Raw genomic sequence first — 20,608 nt, forward strand, 5'->3', positions numbered from 1 at the left:
AGAAGCCAAACACAGCAAGGCAAGAAGCGTGTTGCTGTGGCAGAGAGCTGAAGGGAAACGCTGACCTTATATCCCTTCCTGGCTCTTGCCACCAGATGCTGTGAGTTACCAATTGGCCTCACCTGTGAGGCCACGCCTTGCCTCTTCAGAACAAACTTAGGAAGGCCCCAGTCCTGCAAAGTCCTATTGGTCACAGGGCCTGGCTCCTGCATGCACACCTGACACCTACGCTGAACTGTGGCACGTGGAAGGGCACCCTCCGCGCCCCTCGGGAGTGCACCCGCCCTCGGCAGCGCAGGCATATGCTCTGCCACTGAATGCAGACCCTCAAAAGTGTCCCTATTTTCCAGGGACTTCCCTGATTTAGAGAAGCCGGTCCGGTTTCTGATTTGATCCCGGAATGTCCCACTTTTCCTTAGGATGTCCCTATTTTCATTGCGGAAATGGTGGTGGGTATGGAGTTATCTGACCCTCGAGCCATCTGAAGGCAATCCTGTATAGGGAAGTTTTTTTAAAAAAACAGTTTAATGTTTTAATATATGTTGGAAGCTGTCCAGAGTGGCTGGGGGAACCCAGTAATATGTGTGGGGTATAAATAGTAAAATTATCATTACGGAATGGGACTTCCCTATTTTCATCAGAGAAATGTTGGAAGGTATGACAATGGTCAGGTTCCCCACTCCAGCTGTAGTGGTATGTTCCGCTGTAAACAAATCAATTCTGTAGTTGTTGTTTTCTCAAAATAATAATAATAGACAAGGAATCTTGAGGAGAGGGATTTGGTGTGTTACAAGTTTCTATCAAACCCAGATAAATGATACACTCCCTTGAGAAACATTTTTTTTTAAGTTTATTTTCTCCTTCAGATCTATAAGGACTAGAAACTTGTGTACTGCTTTTGTTTTTAAACTGAAATCTGATAGAATCAGGAGGCTTTATTCAGTTCCATTTAACAGATTTCATGTAGACAACACACACATTACAGTGGTACCTCAGGTTACATACGCTTCAGGTTACATACGCTTCAAGTTACAGACTCCGCTAACCCAGAAATATTACCTCGGGTTAAGAACTTTGCTTCAGGATGAGAACAGAAATCGTGCTCCGGTGGCGCGGCAGCAGCAGGAGGCCCCATTAGCTAAAGTGGTGCTTCAGGTTAAGAACAGTTTCAGGTTAAGAATGGACCTCCAGAACAAATTAAGTTCTTAACCCATGGTACCACTGTATTCAGATCCAACTGCACCATTATACAAGGCCAGGTTGAAAAGAACTGTGTATTTTCACGGGTCTAAGCAGGACTGCTTATGTTTCACCCTTATTGCAAAAGCAATGAGAAACTACTTTTTAAAAACTCCCAAATTAAAAAAAAGAGTTTGCTGTATTAGGAGTTGGGGTGGATAGTGTTTGAGAAACACTTTCTGTTTGTACAAATACAAATCGTTTATTGTCTGTGTGCAAAAATACTGTAAACTAGTTGAAACATTAACAGGATTTTAAGTAAACGCTTGCAACTAGCAGGAAAATAGATAAAATTAAGGGAAATAATAATTGGAAAAGTGTAAGTATGGAAATGTAGAAGAACTTGGTTAAAATAAGGAACCAGAAGAGGGTACGGAGGGAAGTCCAGAGATTTAAAGAATCTCAAAGAGAAGGTTTGTGAAAAGGCATTTGTATAAATTTAGATCTTGTAGAAATGTGAGTTAATTACTGTTTTTATTTCTGAAAATATAACTGTGATAAATTAATAAAAAATTATTTACAAAAAAGGAGACAAACACCTTCTGTTATTTTTATAGAAAAAGAGGTGCTGGAACTCACCATGAACACTTCCCTTGTTCTCTTATAACGGCTATATAGTGGTGCCTCGCAAGACGAAATTAATTCGTTCCGCGAGTTTTTTCGTCTTGCGAGTTTTTTCATCTTGCGATGCACGGTTTCAATTTTTTCAAAAAAATCTTCAAAAACCTCAAAAAAGGCTACCACACCGCGTGCTATGAGTTGCTCCCTGAAGTCAAGTCGCAACTGCACCTCTTCAAGCAATGCACCCTGTATTACTGTAACGGTTTTAAGAAAAAGGAAACAAACTTGCAAGTCGTTTCCGTCTTGCGAAGCAAGCCCATAGGGAAATTCGTCTCGCGAAGCAACTCAAAAAACGAAAAACTCTTTCGTCTTGCGAGTTTTTCGTCTTGAGAGGCATTCGTCTTGCGAGGTACCACTGTAGATCCCACCTGAAAAGTGCCGGAACTGAGTTCTGGTGAGTTCCGGCTTAAAAAAAACCTGATCCAGTTTATGTGGTTCATTCGGTATTGTAGCCTGAATGCCGAAAGCTGGAGACAACCGAAGACCGGGAAAGTGAGAAAGGAGCCAAAATGGACAGATCTGCCAATCCACCCCACACAGTGCTACAGTTCCCCGCACCCTTAACAAGCTATGGTCCCCAACATCTTCAATGGCTGTCAAAGTAGTGTAACAGTGTTTTAAATGGGATGCGAGCTTGGTTAGCCATTTTGTCTCTCCCTCCCTCCTCTGGAGGTGTTAGGACATCAGAACCACCACACGGGTAAGGATCATGCACTGAACTTTCATTTGCTTAGCATCTTCCACTACACCAAGAGACATCTAGGCCCCCGTAGGGTGGGAACTGGGGCCCGGGTTTTCATTATCCTGTGTGTCTTCTTTTCTGACTCTCGGCTGGGCCGGCAAAGGTGCGTTTAGAACTGAGGATGTGCTTGCTGGGCTGGCGCTTTGGATAGAATCAGTCGGACCGTTGTCAGCAGTCCTGGAAGAGAAAGAGAAACTGCCCCCATGAGGAATCCCTAATATCTCATGATGACGGCGGGTCTGCGCTGCCATCGTAGACCCCACTCAAACCACACAGTCGTGGCTCCCCCCAAGGAATCATGGGAGCTGCCGTCCGTTCAGGTTGTTGAGCCTCATTAGAATTCCTGCTCCATGATTGCAGTCATGGGATTGTTGTCTGTCACATGACGGTGCATGTTTTGACTCCACAGTGGGAAGTGACGGAGACAGGATGTTTGTGTTACTGTGTTGTGTGAAGTGGGACTATTGTCCTTTGTTTTTTTCCTCTTTGCTGTTTATACATGTGTTTATACGTAAATAAAGTAGATTAGCCAAAATGCTGAGTTGCTGAGGTCTGTCATGCATGACCTGCAAAGACTCTGCGGATCCCTAAGTGTGCTGGTGTGGGTTGGCATTGGTCGCTGTGATGTTCGGGCTGAAGAAAGCTTTTGAAGCTCCCGAACGAAAGACCAGGAGGGAGAGAACATGCCAGTTGGGCATGTGTCTCTACCAGGGTCCTACTCAAGTGTAGGCCGAACTCCTGACACTTATCCCCCTCACAGAGCTACTATTCCCAGAGTTCCCTGGGCAGAGGGATTGCTAGTTGGACTACTCTGGAAATTGTAGCATTGTGATGGGGCGTTGGAATTCTTCTAATCCCCAGTTTTGTGTTTTGATATGGTATTTTGTGTTTTTATATTGTGATTTTATGTTGTAACCACCCTGAGACCTGTGCGTATAGGGCAGGACAGTGGTACCTAGGTTCTCGAACCTAATCCGTTCCAGGAGTCTGTTCGAATCCCGAAACTGTTCCAAAACCAAGATGCTGCTTCTGATTGGCTGCAGGAGCTTCCTGCACTCAAGTGGAAGCCGCATCAGATGTTTGGCTTCCAAAAAACATTCGCAAACTGGAACACTTACTTCTGTGTTCGTGGCATGTGGGAACCGATTTGTTCAACAACTAAGCCATTCGAGAACCAAGGTATCACTGTATACAAATTTAATAAATAACAACAACAACAACTATCAGCACCCTTTGCAAACTTCAGTTCCCACGATTCTTCTGTGGATTGGAGCCTTGACCGTTTCAAGTGGTATTAATTAAACAACTGTTTTAAAGTGGATTTGTTAAAGACTGCTTTTTAGGGATATCAGTGTGTTTTAGCTTTTGTTGTGGTTTCATATTGGTTTCCCGAAAGCACACCCTGCCCCCCGAAAGGACCCCTGCCACCGCCTCGTCTTTGGCAGCGTCATCCTCTGCCTCGGCCAAGGGTCTACGGGGTGCAGAGCCCATGCTGCTGGCCTGGGCGGCGGAGGCAGCTTCCTCGCTGCTGCCGCTGCTTCCTCCTGCTCGGCTTCGGATTGGCATCCGCAGCTTCGGATTGGCTGCAGGAGCTTCCAGCAGCCAATCCAAAGCCATGCCGGTTTAGCATGGGGACTGACCGAGTGGGCGGCAGGATCCGCAAGGTTCGTGGGCTGGATTAATGAGCCCAGTGGGCCACATCCGGCCCCCAGGCCTTAGTTTGCCGACCCCTGATTTAGGGCCTGGTTCAAGGCCATGGGATTTTTCTAGCAGAAGCGCCTCAGAGATGCCACACAGGCCAGCTCTTTGTGCCCACTGTCAAAACAAAACACCTCCTTGCACAGGCGGAGTGAGGACCATGAATGTGTGGACAACCTCGAAAGAGAAACTCTACCTCGGAAAAGTGGAGGGTTTCGCCCTGCTGAAGGTGTTGCTAACCAGGAATGAGGAACGGCAGCCACCAGGGCTCAGTATAACAGGATGCAAGTCGACTGTACTGCTAGAAACAAAGAAAGGAAATGGTTCGGTATTGTGTTATGTCTCACTTTTCCCACCAAATGGCGCTCAAGGTAGCTGACCATCATCCACACAAGCACATTTAAAACATATTAATTACCCCCAAAGTATCCTGTGAACTGTCTTTTCCCCATTATAGAACAATAACCCAATGTTTCCTAAACAAACTACTGTTCCCACCATAGCTGTCAACGTTTCCCTTTTTTAAAGGGAAATTCCCTTATTCCGAATAGGATTCCTCACAAGAAAAGGGAAAAGTTGACAGCTGTGGTTCCCACAGTTCTTGTGGGTGTTGTGCATGGTGTATGCAGAGCCATACGCAGGTAAAATAGTAGGGGCTGAACAAACTTCATCGTACTTAACAACAGCCAGATCAAGCCCTTTTAGGGGCAAAAGGCCTGTCCGAATAAAAACATTTGATCTCCCAGTGTAAACAGCTGGATATCTTCTTGCATTTTGCTACACCGGGGAAGTTGTTTGCTTGCTATGCATCTGGATATATTAAGTTATCATAATCAAATTTTGCAAGGAGCAGGTTTTCATCCTTGTTTGAATCCAATTGGACACTGTTTTGAATCAAGATGGTGGACTGAACCTTTCAACACTACACTGATTTTAACCACCGATATCAAAACTGCACAGATTTTTTGTTTGTTTGTTTCTTCGAATTCCCAAGGAACATGGGCCCATAGCAGCTAGAATAAATAAATTCCATTTTTTTCAATGAATAAAGTCCTGCATTACTCCCTTGACTGGATTAAGATTACAGTGGTACCTCAGGTTACATACGCTTCAGGTTTCAGATGCTTCAGGTTACAGACTCCGCTAAACAAGAAATATTACCTCGGGTTAAGAACTTTGCTTCAGGATGAGAACAGAAATCGTGCTCAAGCGGCACGGTGGCAGCAGGAGGCCCCATTAGCTAAAGTGGTGCTTCAGGTTAAGAACAGTTTCAGGTTAAGAACGGACCTCCGGAACGAATTAAGTACTTAACCCGAGGTACAACTGTACTTAATTTTGTCACATTTACTACCTCTCATACTTCCATTGTCCACTTGTAGGGTGAATAGGGTGCTGCCCCACCAACCTCAATCTGCTCTCTTCCAACCCCTACCTGCCTGCCTTCCTCCTTAACTACCAGGGGAGGGGTTGGGAGTGTCCGTTCAGCTTCCTCTTCCTCCTCAGTCTCAGTGTTGCCCTCATATAACTCGGCAGGGAAGAGGATGGGGACAAAACTCAAACTAGCTGGCTTTGCCTTTCATCGGCTCTGGCGCCACCTACTGTTGGGCTCCCTGCTTTCTGCCCTACCAGTCCCCATTGACATCAGCCACCGCTGCATCCAGCCCACCACTGCCTCCAAGCGCCTGTTGAAGACCAGACTCGTTTGCACTTGTTGCTGAGCTGTAGATCTTGGTCTGAAGATCGCAGGGCGGTTCACAACATTGAAAAAAAGTTGGTGATGGCCACCAACCTTGATGATTTTCAAAGAGGGCTGGAGGAGGCCACTAGCCACAATGGCTATGGTCTGCCTCCACGAATACTTCATGGTATTGTTTTACCGCATGAGGCCTGTCAAAGTTTCTGTAAAAAAACAAAACCCCAAAACCCACTTTACTACAATGTTTCCCAAATTTGGGACTTTTTGGACTATAACTCCCATCCATAGCTGTCAACGTTTTCCTTTTTTCCTTATTCCGAATAGGATTCCTCGCAAGAAAAGGGAAAAGTTGACAGCTATGCTCCCATCATCCGTAGCTAGCAGGACCAGTCGTCAGGGATGATGGAATTGTAGTTCAAAAACAGCTGGAGACCCAATTTTGGGAAACACGGCTTCTTAACATTCTCTATCCCACCCATGCATTGTGGGATGGCCTTGCCACTTTGAGACACACACACACCCCGCCCACCTTGCCCTTCAATCAGCTCCCACCTCTTTTGATTGACTGGTGATATGCCAACCTGGGGCTGCTTCAAGTCCACGTTCAAAGAACCTGTCGACCTCTCTGCCTGTTTGGGGGTGGAGAGGGAAGACCCGTTATTGCCCAGTCCACCAAAATGGACAGATTTGTTGATTTCCTACTGGGGATGAGGGCGGGCAAAGCATCTTGGTACAAACCTGCTTTGGGTAAGGACCAAAGACTTTGGGCATGGCTGCAACAACCTGCTCCGGAAGCCTGGCTTGGCCTGGCATGGTCTTCCTTGCCCGTCTCTCCAACTGTGATGCCCTCTTGGCCGCTGAAAAGGAGTAAAAAAAGTAGTTTGTTACTACTGGAGTACTGGTGCTGGGAGTTGTTGTCTTGCGACGGATAAACTCCAGAATCCAGGATTCCTCGGAAAGGAAGGAACCATGTCTTTAGTGGCATGGCATGTCCATAGCCCCTCCTGGCTGGAGCAAAGTCCAGGAGTAGCCCCTTCCCAGCCCTTCTACCTAGAGGAAGGCAGGACCAACCAAAAGCATAGTTGCTGGCCTTCTGCATCTCCCGTTTCAGCTGTTCCACCTCTTCTTGAATCTCCTCCATTTCCATTGAGTTGCTGTGTTTGAATAGTGAAGAGATCTTGGCCTGGAAGAGAAGGGTTGGCTGGGTGGAAGATAGGCTAGGCACCATGGCAGGGCTGGAGAAACTTATCCTGACCTGTCACCACTACAATAATAATAACAATAATAACAATAATAACAACAATAACAACAACAACAACAACAATAATAATAATAATAATAATAATAATAATAATTTATTTATTTATACATACATACATACATACCATGCCCATCTGGCTGAGTTTCCCCAGCCACTCTGGGCGGCTCCCAATCGAGTGTTAAAAACAATACAGCAGTAAATATTATAAACTTCCCTAAACAGGGCTGCCTTCAGATGTCTTTTAAAGATAAGATAGCTGCTTATTTCCTTGACATCTGGTGGGAGGGCGTCCCACTACCAAGAAGGCCCTCTGCCTGGTTCCCTGTAACCTCACCTCGCAATGCGGGAACTGCCAGAAGGCCCTCGGCGCTGGACCTCGGTGTCTGGGCTGAACGATGGGGGTGGAGACACTCCTTCAGGTATACAGGACCGAGGCCGTTTAGCGCTTTAAAGGTCAGCACCAACACTTTGAATTGTGCTTGGAAACATACTGGAATACTGCTGCCTCCGCAGGCCAACCAGGACAGGTGAGTTGGACAACCCCCCCTGTCAATCACCTGCTGTCAGGTGGGGTTGCCCAGCCTGGTGGGTTTGTGTGGAGATTAGATGCAGGGCTAAGAACGGAATACACTCAATTTTTGTTGTATATATTAGCAACCCCCCTCAAGTGGATTATTGGGATGGGGTGGCACTCTGAGAGAGACTTCATTTGATGCAAAATGCTGCTGTTAAACACTCGACTGGCACAATGTGTTGGGCTCAGGTGAGGCATATCAGGACCCTGAACTGGGGTTTAGCCTCCACTGTGCTGAATCATCCATGTCTGGAAGCAGCCGGTTTACTATGAAGAGAGAAAGAGAACCTCTAAATACAAACGAGGCGCAAAAGAGGCAAGCCTCAAAATGCATAAAACTTCCATTTTGAGGCTTGCCTCTTTCTTTCTCGTTTCTCTCTCGAACCTCTTTTCCAGACATCTCGAGGTGCCCCCAGCTTTACCTTCAAGTAGGACGCCATACCCGCCTCCTCACTCTCCAGCTTCTTCCTCTTGCGCACAATCGACTCGCAGATTCCTGGGTTCTGCTCCATTTTGACATAAAGGTCCTGCAGGGATTTCTGGGTGTACGTCAGAGATTGCTTCTCAAAATCCTCTGGGGAAATCCGCTTGCAGAAAGAGACGTAGAGCGGGGATTCGTTGTCAAATTCACCCAAGGTCTCCATCATATCCCTGGAGAAGAAGGTAAAGTAGTTCTTGATTTTACTTATTTTAGTAATTTAGTAATTTATTATTTTAGTAATCGCCTTCCACAGTCTCTTTTTTATGATTTTCAGTTTTATACATTTCAATAATTTTACAATCATTTTAACGTTTCAAAAGTCGAGTTCCTTCTCCCTCTTTCTGCGGTTCCTTCATTTTTTAAATATATTTTCTGCATATTCCAAATTAACTTAATTTACTCATTTACTCATGTACTTTAAATATATACTCTTTTTTTAAAATAATATTTATTAGATTTCCAACAAATTAAACACAACACTACAAAAAACCAAAAAAGAAAAAACATACAATACAATACAAAATAAAAGAAACAAAACAAAACAAAACAAAACAAAAACCATTTAAAACACAATCCAATTTCAACATCTTATCTTTCTTTCCCTTATTTCCTCGACCTCCTCACACCTCCCTTTTTGTATTCCACTTCTAATAATTGTTTCAGCAATTCCTTTCCATCTTCCTCTGTTTTCTATCCTATAATTGTCTTAACACATTCTAACCATATTTTTCCCTTTAAAGCTCTATTAATCTATTTATACTTAATTCCTTATAGCATTTCTACGAAAGCCATATAACTTCATTCCAACATTTTTCTAACATTCATTAATTTTACAGTATTTCTGTAAATAGTCTTTAAACTTTTTCCAGTCTTCTTCCACCGACTCTTCCCCCTGGTCTCGGATTCTGCCAGTCATTTCCGCCAATTCCATGTAGTCCATCAACTTCATCTGCCATTCTTCCCTGGTGGGTAAATCTTGTGTCTTCCAATATTTCGCGATGAGTATTCTTGCTGCTGTTGTTGCATACATAAAAAAAGTTCTATCCTTCTTTAACACCAATTGGCCGACCATGCCCAGGAGAAAGGCCTCTGGTTTCTTAAGGAATGTATATTTAAATACCTTTTTCATTTCATTATATATCATCTCACAGAATGTCTTAATCCTTGGGCATGTCCACCAAAGGTGAAAGAATGTACCTTCAGTCTCATTACATTTCCAACATTTATTGTCGGGCAAATGGTAAATTTTTGCAAGCTTGACTGGTGTCATGTACCACCTATAAATCATTTTCATTAAATTTTCTCTTAAGGCATTACATGCCGTGAATTTCATACCTGTGGTCCAAATTAACTTAATTTACTCATTTACTTTAAATATATACTCTTATGTAACTGCAGGTTATTACAATAATCCAACGTTCTGATCTGTTTACATTTTATTTGCAAATATTAAATAAACCATTTCCATTCTTTTATAAAAAGTTTGTTATCTTGATTTCTTATTTTTCAGGTAAGTTTTGCCATCTCCACATATTCCATAAGTTTTTGTATCCATTCCTCTTTCTCTGGGACTTCTTCTTTCCATTTTTGGGCAAATAACATTCTATACAGTTTGTGTAGTTCTGTTCCTATAATCTCCAAAAAGGAAAGCTTCTGGGTTTGTTTTTTACAAACGTTATTTTAAACATCTTTTTCAATTCATTATATATCATTTCCCAGTCTCAAGGCTGTTTACATATATACCTATTTGTGTGCATTCTTGGAGATGTGGAGACTGTCACCAACTTGGATTGCTTTAAAGGGGGATTAGACAAAAATTAATGGAGGGGAAGGCAACCCATGGCTATGTTCTGCCTCTGTGGTTGTAGACGGTCAATGGCAGCACCAGAAATGAATTTTGTGGGGTGTGCAGGGGTCACAGAAGGGGCAAAGTATATTTCTAAGCGGTGAGCTGTGTCCCACAGGCTACCATTGTCAGTTTGCATTTCTTATTACAGAAAGTATGGGTCTGATGTGTAGAGATCTTTCCTATTCTAATTAATTCAAGAGGGTTCTGGAAGCTTCTCTGTGTGAAAGCAGCAAGCAGAAGGTTCGTGATGTTTGGGTTATTCCAGGCTTCCTCAACCTCGGCCCTCCAGAAGTTTTGAGACTACAGTTCCCATCATCCCTGACCACTGGTCCTGCTAGCTAAGGATCATGGGAGTTGCAGGCCAAAAACATCTGGAGGGCCAAGGTTGAGGAAGCCTGGGTTATTCCTTCAGAGAAGCTGTGTACAGCTGGTTTAAACTGATTGTTATCGCTTTCTGTGAAGATCATGCTGACTATAATAATAATAGATTCAATAAGCACACAAGACGTAGCCGGCTGTACTTTTGAATAAATAAGGTATAATATTCATTGTGTCAAATTGTAGATTTCAATGGAAGTCTCATAAAGTTCAATGAAAAAAGCAGAAGACCCAGTGGATTGTTTGACTATAATAATAGGCCAGAAGGACCTTGGTCTTAACTTTCTCTCTTTTCCTTCTGGTGTGGTGTTCTGTATGCTTAGTGTTAAGGTTTAGACTTATTATAAGTTCTTGTAAGTTTAAGTCTGCCGCAAATGGATTTCTTATGGACAGTGCCAGTCCTGAACGCATTGGATTTGTGACCATTATGCTCATTCGCGTTCAGTAGCAGTAAAGTTCTGCTGGATGAAATACAATTCCCTCTGATCTATTTTTGGGGAATCCTGCAACGTGTTTAAGTTGTTACTCTGCTAACTAGACATTGGAATCTGCTCTGGATCAATATTGAGTAGAATTCCATGACAACCGTATCTGAAAGAAAAATAACAGCAGTGGAGGGGCAGGTGGAGTGGAGCTTCTTGGGGGGGGGGTTCTGGGAGGAGGGGGGCTCTGGCTCTGTCCATTGAGGCAGTATGATTCTGAATGCCAGTTCCTGGAAACCACTGGAGGGGAGAGTGCTGTCGTGCTTAGGTCCTGCTTGTGGATTTCACATTGGGGAATGCTGGGCAAAATGGGCCATTGGGCTGATCCAGTAAACAGTCTCTTCTTGGATTCTTATGCTTTGAGGTTTTGCAGGGGTGGGGTGGGGGTTGATCACGACTATGGTCTACGTGGAAGAATTAAAAGGCCCTCCCCGTGTGCAGCAATTGCAAACTGGAACAGGGCCTTTCACAGCTGTCTAGGCACATTAAATGCAATCACGTATTTGTCATGGGGTCCAGTTTTTCCCATTTCAGGTTTTTGATTGCAACCTCAATCAGAACGAATGTGAAACGGCGAATGTACAGATTGATAAGAAAGACTGGAACGGAAAGTGGAAGAGTTAGTTTTAAAATGTTAGCGCCAGCAAAAAAATACGGGGGAAATGCTCTGGAAATTATATTACGATGTTATCTAAGTCCCTAGTTATTGAGCGGAATATACGACTACAAATCTGCCATGCTGGATAGGATAGCAAGAAATAAGCTCTTTCTATATAACATGCGGTGGAGTTGCAGGGTAAGGAGGAAATTTCGGTCAGCCGAGTTCAGGAAAATGGGTGTCATTACAAAATGCTTTATAACTATTGGACTGAGGCTAGTATTACTGTCTATTATTTACTGCTGAAAATATGCAACAGAACTTATGTAAGAAACGTTCTTGTTAGCAAAAGTTTGCTTAGTAATAGCAGAGAACTCTGGTCACATTTAGACCATGCATTTAAAACATTATGATGCCATTTTAAATAGGCAAAACTGCTCCCCCCCAAAATATATATATATATATTGTGGGAGCTGTAGTTTGTTAAGGGTGGTGAGAGTTATTAGGAGACCCCCTATTCCCCTACCAGAGCTACAATTCACAGAGTTCCCTGTGAAGAGGGATTGCTTGTTAAACCACAGAATTGTAGCTCTGTGAAGGGAACAGGGGACTTCTAACAACTCTTAGTACCATTAGCAAACTACAGCTCCCAGAATTCTTTGGGGGGGCCATGACTGTTTAAAATGTCATCACAGTGCTTTAGCTGCATGGTGTGAAGGTGGCGTTAGTGTTGCTCAGGGGTAGGCAACCTAAGGCCCGGGGGCCGGATGCGGCCCAATTGCCTTCTAAATCCTACCTGTGGACGGTCTGGGAATCAGTGTGTTTTTACATGAGTAGAATGTGTCTTTTTATTTAAAATGCATCTCTGGGTTATTTGTGGGGCACAGGAATTCGTTTATCCCTCCCCCCCTTGAAAAATATTGTCCAGCCCACCACATGGTCTGAGGGACAGTGGACTGGCCCACGGCTGAAAAGGTTTGCTGACCCCTGGTGTTGCTCCATTGAGAACCCAGCAGGGAGGGAGGTGAGGGGGAAAACCAGAATTAGTTGCCCATGCCTCTCATTGGCTGAGGCTCCTCCTAACAGCTGGTTGGACATTAGGTGGGCCATTAGCCCAATCCAGCAGGCTCTTCCTATATTCTTAAGAGGCAAAGACTCAGTCGTAACTCCCTCTGTGTTCAATGGGAGTTACTCCCCACGAAGTGTGTGCAGGATTACAGACAAAACCTTACAGCGGAAGCAGTGACTCCCCTAAGGCAAACGACTAACTAAAGTGGTACCTCTATTTGGCAGGTGTTACTTATTCCCAAAGGCTTTTATAGACCTGCAGTAGCCAAGTAGCTGATGCTTGGGGCCAGCTAGCCAGGAAAGGAGGTGCAGTTTTGACTCTGAGGTGGCTGGTAGAGAGCAGCTTTGCAAGGCAACCCATTCTGCTCTGATGCCCTATAGCTCCCAGCCTCAGGAGGAATTGTGACATCAGAGGCAGATGAGCCAATCCCTTACGTGTCCCAATTGTTGCCTCCAGCTGTGCAATTGTGGCATCACAGATCAAAAGCAGCCAATCATCATTCCCAGCACCAGCTATCAATGGCTGCTAGCCTTGATGGTTATGTTCTATCTTTTGAGTACCAGTTGTTGGAATAACAAGCCGGGAGAGCACTGTTGCACTTTGACCCATCTAGTCCGGCATCCTGTTCTCACAACGACCAACTTACTGGGGTTCACAAATATTATAAGGCAACTGCCTTCTACTGAACCAGACCATTGGGTCCATCTAGGTCAGCAGTGTCTACACTGACTGGCAGCAACTCTCCAGGGTTTTAGATAGGTGTCTCTCCTAGTCCTGCCTGGAGATTGAAACTAGGGCCTTCTACATGCAAGGCGAATGCTCTGTCAACTTAGCTTTGCTTTTAAAGTCCTCATGAAAATTTGCCAGCATTTTACAGGGAATTTCTCCTAATATTCTAATTTTTAATGCTATTTTTGCCCAATATACATTTTTGGCAAAGCCATTTCCCAAAATATACAAGTGTACCTTGGAAGTCGAACGGAATCCATTCTGGAAGTCTGTTAGACTTCCAAAACATTTGGAAACCAAGGCGCAGTTTCTGATTGGCTACAGGAATCTCCTGCAGCCAATTGGAAGCCGTGGAAGCCCCATTGGACGTTCGGCTTCCAAAAATAGTTCATAAACCGGAACGGTCACTTTGAAAACCAAGGTATGACTATAATGCCTTATTGCATGTGGTTATCATTTTTATGCTTGAATTTTTATTTTATTTCTGCGAATTACTGGGCTGGTGAACTGCACTGCAAAATTTGGAGAAGGGCAAATTTCCAAAGGACATCTGTGTTCGGCTCCCATATCGTTTCACCGTTATGCATGTTGGGGAAATGAATCAAATTTCTTCCCCATCAGATGAACTCCTGATCGTCCACAATTTGCCAGGATATAAAGTGGCCACTTTCCAAGGATACCAGGCAGAGTGTGTGGAAACCATGACATCTGTGTCAAGCTGAATATTTGCAAATACAGCAGGGGGCGGGGGATAATAAAACACAGTTTTAGATGCCTGCTTTTATTTTATTCATGACTCAGGAAGCAATCCCTTTGCTGTAGAAAACACACAACGGCTGTATTGACCTTGTCTCAATCTCTCCAGTTGTCCGCCAAAGGATCATCATGCGTGAGAAGCAGCAGCGAGGGCCTTGGATGGTTTGTAGCACAAACATCACTTGCAGTGTTTGCTCGTGTCCAGCTGTTTATATTGCTCTTGGTATGGAGCCCCTGCAAAGCAGATGGCCGCACTACGGTCGCACTCGCAGACGAACGCCGCACATTCATCATTGTCATCTGAAGCAGGAAAAGGCCAAGTATGAACTGGGTGACTTCTTGGGAGAAGGGCCTTAGCCAAGTGGAAGGGCACCTGCCTTGCATGCAGAAGGTCCCAGGTTCAATCCCTGGCATCTCCAGGTAGGGCTGTAAGAGATGCCCTGCCTAAAATGCTCTCTGAAATCCCGGAGAGCCACTGCCAGTCAGTGCAGACAACACTGGACTACATGGACCAATGGTCTCACTCAGTGTTAGGCAGCTTCCTATTTACCGTAATTCAGTTTCTTTCTTTCTTTTTAAGAACCCTAAATTCTAGAATCCTAATTTGTTTTTAGGGGAAGGTTTGTAGCTCTGTTATAGAGCATCTGCTTTGCTCTCCTTGACTGAGATCTCTCACAAGCTCCACTACTGAACATAAACGCGGGGCTACCTTTGAAGGTGACTCGGAAACTACAATTAATCCAGAATGCGGCAGCTAGACTGGGGACTGGGAGTGGCCGCCGAGACCACATAACACCGGTCCTGAAAGACCTACGTTGGCTCCCAGTACGTTTCTGAGCACAATTCAAAGTGTTGGTGCTGACCTTTAAAGCCCTAAATGGCCCAGTATACCTGAAGGAGCATCTCCACCCCCATCATTCAGCCCGGGCACCAGGGTCCAGCTCAGAGGGCCTTCTGGCAGTTCCCTCACTACGAGAAGTGAAGTTACAGGGAACCAGGTAGAGGCCTTCTCAGTTCTCGCACCCACCCTGTGAAATGCCCTCCTGGCAGATGTCAAGAGTTAAGCAACGATAGAATTTTTTGTAGACATCTGGAAGCAGCCCTGTTCCAGGAAGCTTTTAATGTTTGATGCTATATTTTGTCGGCAACTGCCCAGAACGGCTGGGGAAATCCAGTCATATGGGCAGGATATAAGAAATAAATTATATATATATATTTTATTATTATTATTATTATTATTATTATTATTATTATTATTATTATTATTATTATTATTAACAAGAGCCCTGCTTGACCAGACCAAAGGCCCAAATAGTCCAGCATCCAGTTCTCACAATGGCCATTCAGATGCTTGTGGCAGGATCCAAGCAGAAGAGCCCTTTACCTCCTGTGGCTTCCAGCAACTAGCATTCAGAAGCATTGCTACCTCTGACCATGGAGGCAGAACATCGTCACTTTGGCTAGTAGCCACTGATAGCCTTCTCCTCCCTGAATTTGTCCAGTCTTCTCTGAAAGCCACCTGTTTAACTCTGGGATGGAGTACCTGCAACCAGTGCTATTTCTCTAGAAAAAGAGGTACCGGAACTCACTATGAACGCCTCCCTTGTTCTCTTATAATGGCTAAGGCGCCCTCCTGGGAGACGCCAGAAGTTCTGGCTGAAAATTAAAGCCCTGTAAACATACAGATGTCAACCCAACACCTGCTGACCATTGGCCACACTGGCTGGGAGGGGGAGATGCTGGGAGTCCAGCAATATCGAGATGGCCAGGAACTGTGTCCATCCCTGATTTAAGACACTGGTGATTTAATTTGGAGGCTTGTGGAGAGAAAGCTGAACTAGGCCCTCTGACATAGCCAAAGCAGGGTGGAGGCTGCATTTACCGCTGCAGGTGACATCACTGCCTGAACAGCTGTAGGCGTAGGTCTTGGTGTAAGGGTTGTCTATGAGGAATTTGCATTCGGAATGTTTCTTGGCTTCACCATAGCATTGGTCGTGGATCTGGCAGCACCTGTTTGAAAATTAGAAACATTCGAGTTGATTTAACGAGCTTAGGAGACACTTAGGAGCTGCCTTGTTTAGTTGATTTCGTTGATTTCTCTAGACAATGTCACTGCACCCATTTAAAGCACACCAATCCACTTTAACCAGAAGAAAACAATGCAACAATCAGTAAGTATAGTTAAAAACAAATACTCAAAACCAATTCAAATCAAGGATAAGGTAAAAGGCCATATTGAAACACATGTCAACATTCTATGCCACACTAAAAGATTAAGTTAATACAACTGCAGAACAGGTATTATGTGGCATCTCTAACAGTGGCACTTCCACAGATCGAAGCAGTCAAGTGGGCACATACCAGTATCAGGGTAAGGTGATCTCGCAGGTAAACTGGTTCCAAGAGGTTAAAGGCTATATATACTAATAGTTGTTGCTGTATGTAGATAGATCGCTAGATCCAAATATGGGGCAGAATACCCTCCAATAAGAGAGAGCCACAGCAGAGGTTTTAAAACACAAAAACACACAGCAAAGTGAAGAGCGGGAATATACACTGTTAGACCTTTTAAACATCCCATTTTTAAGTCACTTGTATACAGCGCTTGCCCTTTCTATCCCTTTAGAACAACAGAGACCACACTATTTGATAAGTTTAAAAGAATAGTTTACTTACAAACTTCAAAGGTCAAATTCATGTGCTTTTCCATGCAGCAGCCAGAAAAACGCAGGTAAAAAGGCTAAGTTTACAAAATATGGCAAATGTTTCTGAACACACTTTCTGAGCTGGGAGCAGTCAAGCTCAGACATCCTCTCTGATAGGCTTCACATAGTAGATGTGAACAAACAACAGAAAGAAGGCAAAGAAAAAAAACTTTCCTAACTGCCCACAGGAGGTGAGAGGGTGTGACTTGGTCAAGTCTAGCAACAACAGCTTATTCTGTGGTCTTAACCCCATAATGCATTAACCCGAACTAAACATGCTAGTTATATGAGGCTGCATTTCCCACAAGAGTAACACCATGAACTTGGCCTGGTAGAAAATGAGCAACCAGTACATAACACTGAGCAAAGTTTTATATGCTGACAAGCCCTCTCTTCTGCTAGCAACCATGCTTCAGCATTCTGCTGTAGTTGCAGCTCCCAACTTAAGTGCAACGTAAGCCCCAAATAGAGCAAATTTTTAAAGGTAGATTTGTTGCAGTAGAGTCTACTTTAAGCGTAGAAAACTGAAGTTCTGGTATGTTCTTAAACCCCTCCTGCAAAATACTGACCACCTGCAGGTACCCTAACAAAATTAGGAGGTGCAAAGCCTTGGAACACGTTGGGGACGGGGGGGGGGGGGCAGAGGGCAAAGATGAGAAATTGGCTTACTTGTCCAGCTCATCGACCGGTGTCCCACTGCCCCCCAAGCCACAGTAGCAACCATAGTCTGCATAATCCTTCAGTGGGTCACTGCTGGGAATGGTGCATTTGATCATGTTATGGAATTGCAACAAGTTCCGAGGGATGGAGGCAGTGTCTGAGCCGACTAGAAAGGAGACATAAACTTCCCACAAGAGGAATTCGGTTAGGGTTAGGTTGGCATTTCCCAGGCTTCTGAGAGCTGAAGCATAATCCTGCCTGCTAAACGCAAGCTGGAAAGTAAAACCCCACCCTGAGGGTGCATTCCTGAGGCCAGGCTGCCCTTTGGCCTCCAAGCTGGACCATGCCAAGGCCCCTCACTGAATGACCACCCAGCCAGCACTCGCTCGCTCCTCACTTGGTGTGCCGCATTCCCTGGACGGTGGGAACAGATCAGGCCCATGGATGGGGGAGGCGGGCAAGGGGCAACCTCAGCACAACCTGCCCCAGTGCTCCTCTCTGTGTCAGGGGGTTTCGCCTGCCAAGGGCTCTATCAGCCGGCTGTGTTCCCCTCTGTACAGCTGGACAGGTGATGCAATGCAGCCCTGCTTGGCTCTGGTAGGGGGTCGCTCTTGCAGTGTTGGCGATTTGCCTGCCCCGAGTGCTGGCAAGCCACACGGCAGTGCTGGTCAAGGGAGCACACCAGGCAACAGAGGTGGTGTGCCAAAGTTACCATGAATTGTTAACCAAGAAGCATCCTTCAGAGGGAACCCAGTTAATAAAGGAATTTATCCCCTGCCCCCAACACAGCATATCCACTTCCCGTTTCAGTAGGAACACCCATTCATCCCTTAAGAGCCACAACTTACTTGATGCCAAGATTAGGAACCGAGCAAGGTTCATCCTGTCGGCTGTTAAGTCCTCGCAAGAAGGGTTTTCCTGTAGGGCGTTCGGCCTCTTTATACCTTCGCTTTCACCTTGGTCCCCAGCAAAATTCAAGATAAGATACCTGGAGGTTTGTGCATGTTTACCTTTATATAAGTGTTGCCCAGGTGATCTGTGATTAAACCAAGGCCACCTGAAAGCCAGCCATCTTATTTTCCGGGACTCCGCTTAGCTATCAGCTTTCCCACAGAAGAATGTTCTTGTTTTTAACTTTTGGGGCACTGTGTGTCGGGTGCTGGTGGGTAACAGCTCTGTAGACCAAAATGGGACTCCTTTTGGGCTTAAGTTACCCCATGGGCTGGAGGTTCCCCATGCCTGCTATATGGGGCCACCCACAACTGCAGAGAAAATTGTTCATACTGTTGGTTACATCTCCTGGGAGTTGGTTTTCCAAGGACTGCTAAACTTGAGATCCTTTCAACCTGAGAGTTGCTGGGGATTGGACCTGTGTACAAAGCAGATGTTCTACCACTGAACCATTGGTCCATCTAGTGCTTTATTACCTACACTGACTGGCAGCCGCCGCTCAGAGTCCAACAAATGATATTCCTTATCCTTCCTGGTGATGCCAAGGACTGAATCTTAGGCCTTCTGCACACAAAGCAAGTGGTCAATTTTATTGTATATAGCCAAAAGCCTTTACAACGGACAAGAGAGAATAAAAGGAGAACTTTCCTCTAAGATCATACATGTAACCTGTAGCAGTTTACAACATGAAAAGAAATTTACAACATTGAGACTTAAGACTGGAGTGCATTCACATAGCTGGAACTCTGCTTCTTGGCTGCCAGTGCAAATTTGGTTCCTTGGTGTGTAATATATAGATGTTTATCTGCTAGGAGTTCAACTGTCATTTCCTGTGAGGACCAACCCGGAAGCCAGTTAAAAATTGGTGACATAAATTTTGCTCTGGCCATTGTATACAGGGGGCAAATCAGCAGATAGTGTGTAATGTCCTCTACCTGATTGCATCCAGATATACATTTGTGATCCATAAGGGGAATTCCCTGAAATCTCCCCTCTAAATATGATGAGGGCATCTGCTAGAATCTTAGTTCTGCAAAGGTCCTGCGTAGCTGTGGGAAGGTCAGAGTCTCAAGGTAATGGGGCCTTGAGTGATGAGTCTTAATTTGGGGGTACCAAGTAGAGTAATGGGCGGCAATGATGGATGCTCTGTCTTACGTTGGCATCCTGATAAAAAATCCAGCTTCTAAGGTCATGTGGGCTAAGTAGTTCTCCATTTGAAGATTATAAGCCCTAAGCTTAAGGTAAAGGGACCCCTGACCATTAGGTCCAGTCGTGACCGACTCTGGGGTTGTGGGGTGATTTATGGGCAATCGCGGACGAGGCTGCATCTTCCCTTACACTGGGAAGAAAAATGGGAGGCTGATTTACTCCCATATCAGCCCCTTAATTACATCGTGTGAGCTGGAGAGATGGTATTGTCGGCCATCTTCCAAGGCGCCCCTAGCGGAGCCCTTTTGATCAGGATGCCAACGTAAGACAGAGCATCCATCATTGCCGCCCATTACTCTACTGGATGCAATCAGGTAGAGGACATTACACACTATCTGCTGATTTGCCCCCTGTATACTACAGTTCTGGTATACTGTGGTCTGGTACCTCGCTTCATTTAAAGATTTTCAGAGACTTTGAGACTAAAGATTTCATTTTGTACTTGTCACCAGACTTTGTAATGTAGTCAGCAGTGACTGCATGATTACATGAGCACTGTTCCACAGCATTTGATATTTCCATTTACATACATTCATTTGAAATAAGATGGGTTTATGAACCAATTCTATATCCTCCCACCACGCTGACGAAGAATTCTAAGAAATAGTAGTCAATATCCGGAATCACTGTCCAGTGTTGGACATCATATTTGCCGAATACACAAAGCTTCACAGCTTGTCTTTCATCTTACAAAGTCTGGTACCTCACTTCATTTAAAGATTTTCAGAGACTTTGAGACTATTTGTACTTGTTGTGATTTGAAGGAATTCTATAAAGTTTGTCTGTTGCGTACTGTCAGAGTTGCTTCCAGATCCTAGCTCACAGAGGATCACGCTAGCCAGCGATCATTAAGTAAAAGTCTTTATTGAGTTACAGTTTCCATTCTCAAGCTACTGCGTGCAACTCTACG

The 20,608-nt window shown here is 44.7% G+C and overlaps 2 protein-coding genes across 5 annotated transcripts; both read right to left on the bottom strand.

Annotated features, from left to right (window-relative positions):
• Positions 1 to 2,561: 2,561 nt before the first annotated feature.
• LOC308575968 (uncharacterized protein) lies at positions 2,562 to 13,072 on the bottom strand. Of its 4 annotated transcripts, none has more exons than XM_081175152.1 (7): positions 12,900 to 13,072; positions 8,254 to 8,482; positions 7,068 to 7,179; positions 6,735 to 6,853; positions 6,578 to 6,625; positions 4,497 to 4,598; positions 2,562 to 2,779 (listed from the first exon to the last, which is right to left on the bottom strand). In XM_081175152.1, the coding sequence occupies exons 2-6, from the start codon at positions 8,476 to 8,478 to the stop codon at positions 4,536 to 4,538; spliced, it is 567 nt and encodes a 188-aa protein (XP_081031278.1). In that variant the 5' UTR covers positions 8,479 to 8,482; positions 12,900 to 13,072; the 3' UTR covers positions 2,562 to 2,779; positions 4,497 to 4,535. The 4 variants fall into 4 exon arrangements, with proteins under 4 accessions (XP_081031278.1, XP_081031277.1, XP_081031276.1 ...); XM_081175151.1 differs by having other exon boundaries at positions 4,497 to 4,601; XM_081175150.1 differs by having other exon boundaries at positions 6,549 to 6,625.
• A 1,110-nt stretch (positions 13,073 to 14,182) lies between these two features.
• On the bottom strand, positions 14,183 to 19,774 carry LOC308576025 (phospholipase A2-like). Its single transcript, XM_081175224.1, has 4 exons — positions 18,387 to 19,774; positions 17,548 to 17,722; positions 16,056 to 16,183; positions 14,183 to 14,473 (listed from the first exon to the last, which is right to left on the bottom strand). The coding sequence occupies exons 1-4, from the start codon at positions 18,418 to 18,420 to the stop codon at positions 14,352 to 14,354; spliced, it is 459 nt and encodes a 152-aa protein (XP_081031350.1). The 5' UTR covers positions 18,421 to 19,774; the 3' UTR covers positions 14,183 to 14,351.
• Between the last annotated feature and the right edge of the window lie 834 nt (positions 19,775 to 20,608).

Source organism: Podarcis bocagei (genome assembly GCF_964188305.1).
Source record: "Podarcis bocagei genome assembly, chromosome: 16".
In the NCBI taxonomy this organism is placed as follows: Eukaryota; Metazoa; Chordata; class Lepidosauria; order Squamata; family Lacertidae; genus Podarcis; species Podarcis bocagei.

Bases quoted from the DNA above. Each gene is read 5' to 3' on its own strand.
- LOC308575968 (XM_081175149.1), bottom strand. From the start codon at position 8,478: ATGATGGAGACCTTGGGTGAATTTGACAACGAATCCCCGCTCTACGTC. The intron at 6,854-7,067 runs GTTGGTCCTGCC...ACTCCTTTTCAG, and splicing joins GGCCAGCAACTATGCTTTTG to CGGCCAAGAGGGCATCACAG. The intron at 6,626-6,734 runs GTTTGTACCAAG...ACCCCCAAACAG, and splicing joins TTGGTCCTTACCCAAAGCAG to GCAGAGAGGTCGACAGGTTC.
- LOC308576025 (XM_081175224.1), bottom strand. From the start codon at position 18,420: ATGAACCTTGCTCGGTTCCTAATCTTGGCATCAA. The intron at 16,184-17,547 runs GTAAGCCAATTT...ATTTTCAAACAG, and splicing joins CCGGTCGATGAGCTGGACAA to GTGCTGCCAGATCCACGACC. The intron at 14,474-16,055 runs GTAAATGCAGCC...TTCCTGCTTCAG, and splicing joins CAGTGATGTCACCTGCAGCG to ATGACAATGATGAATGTGCG.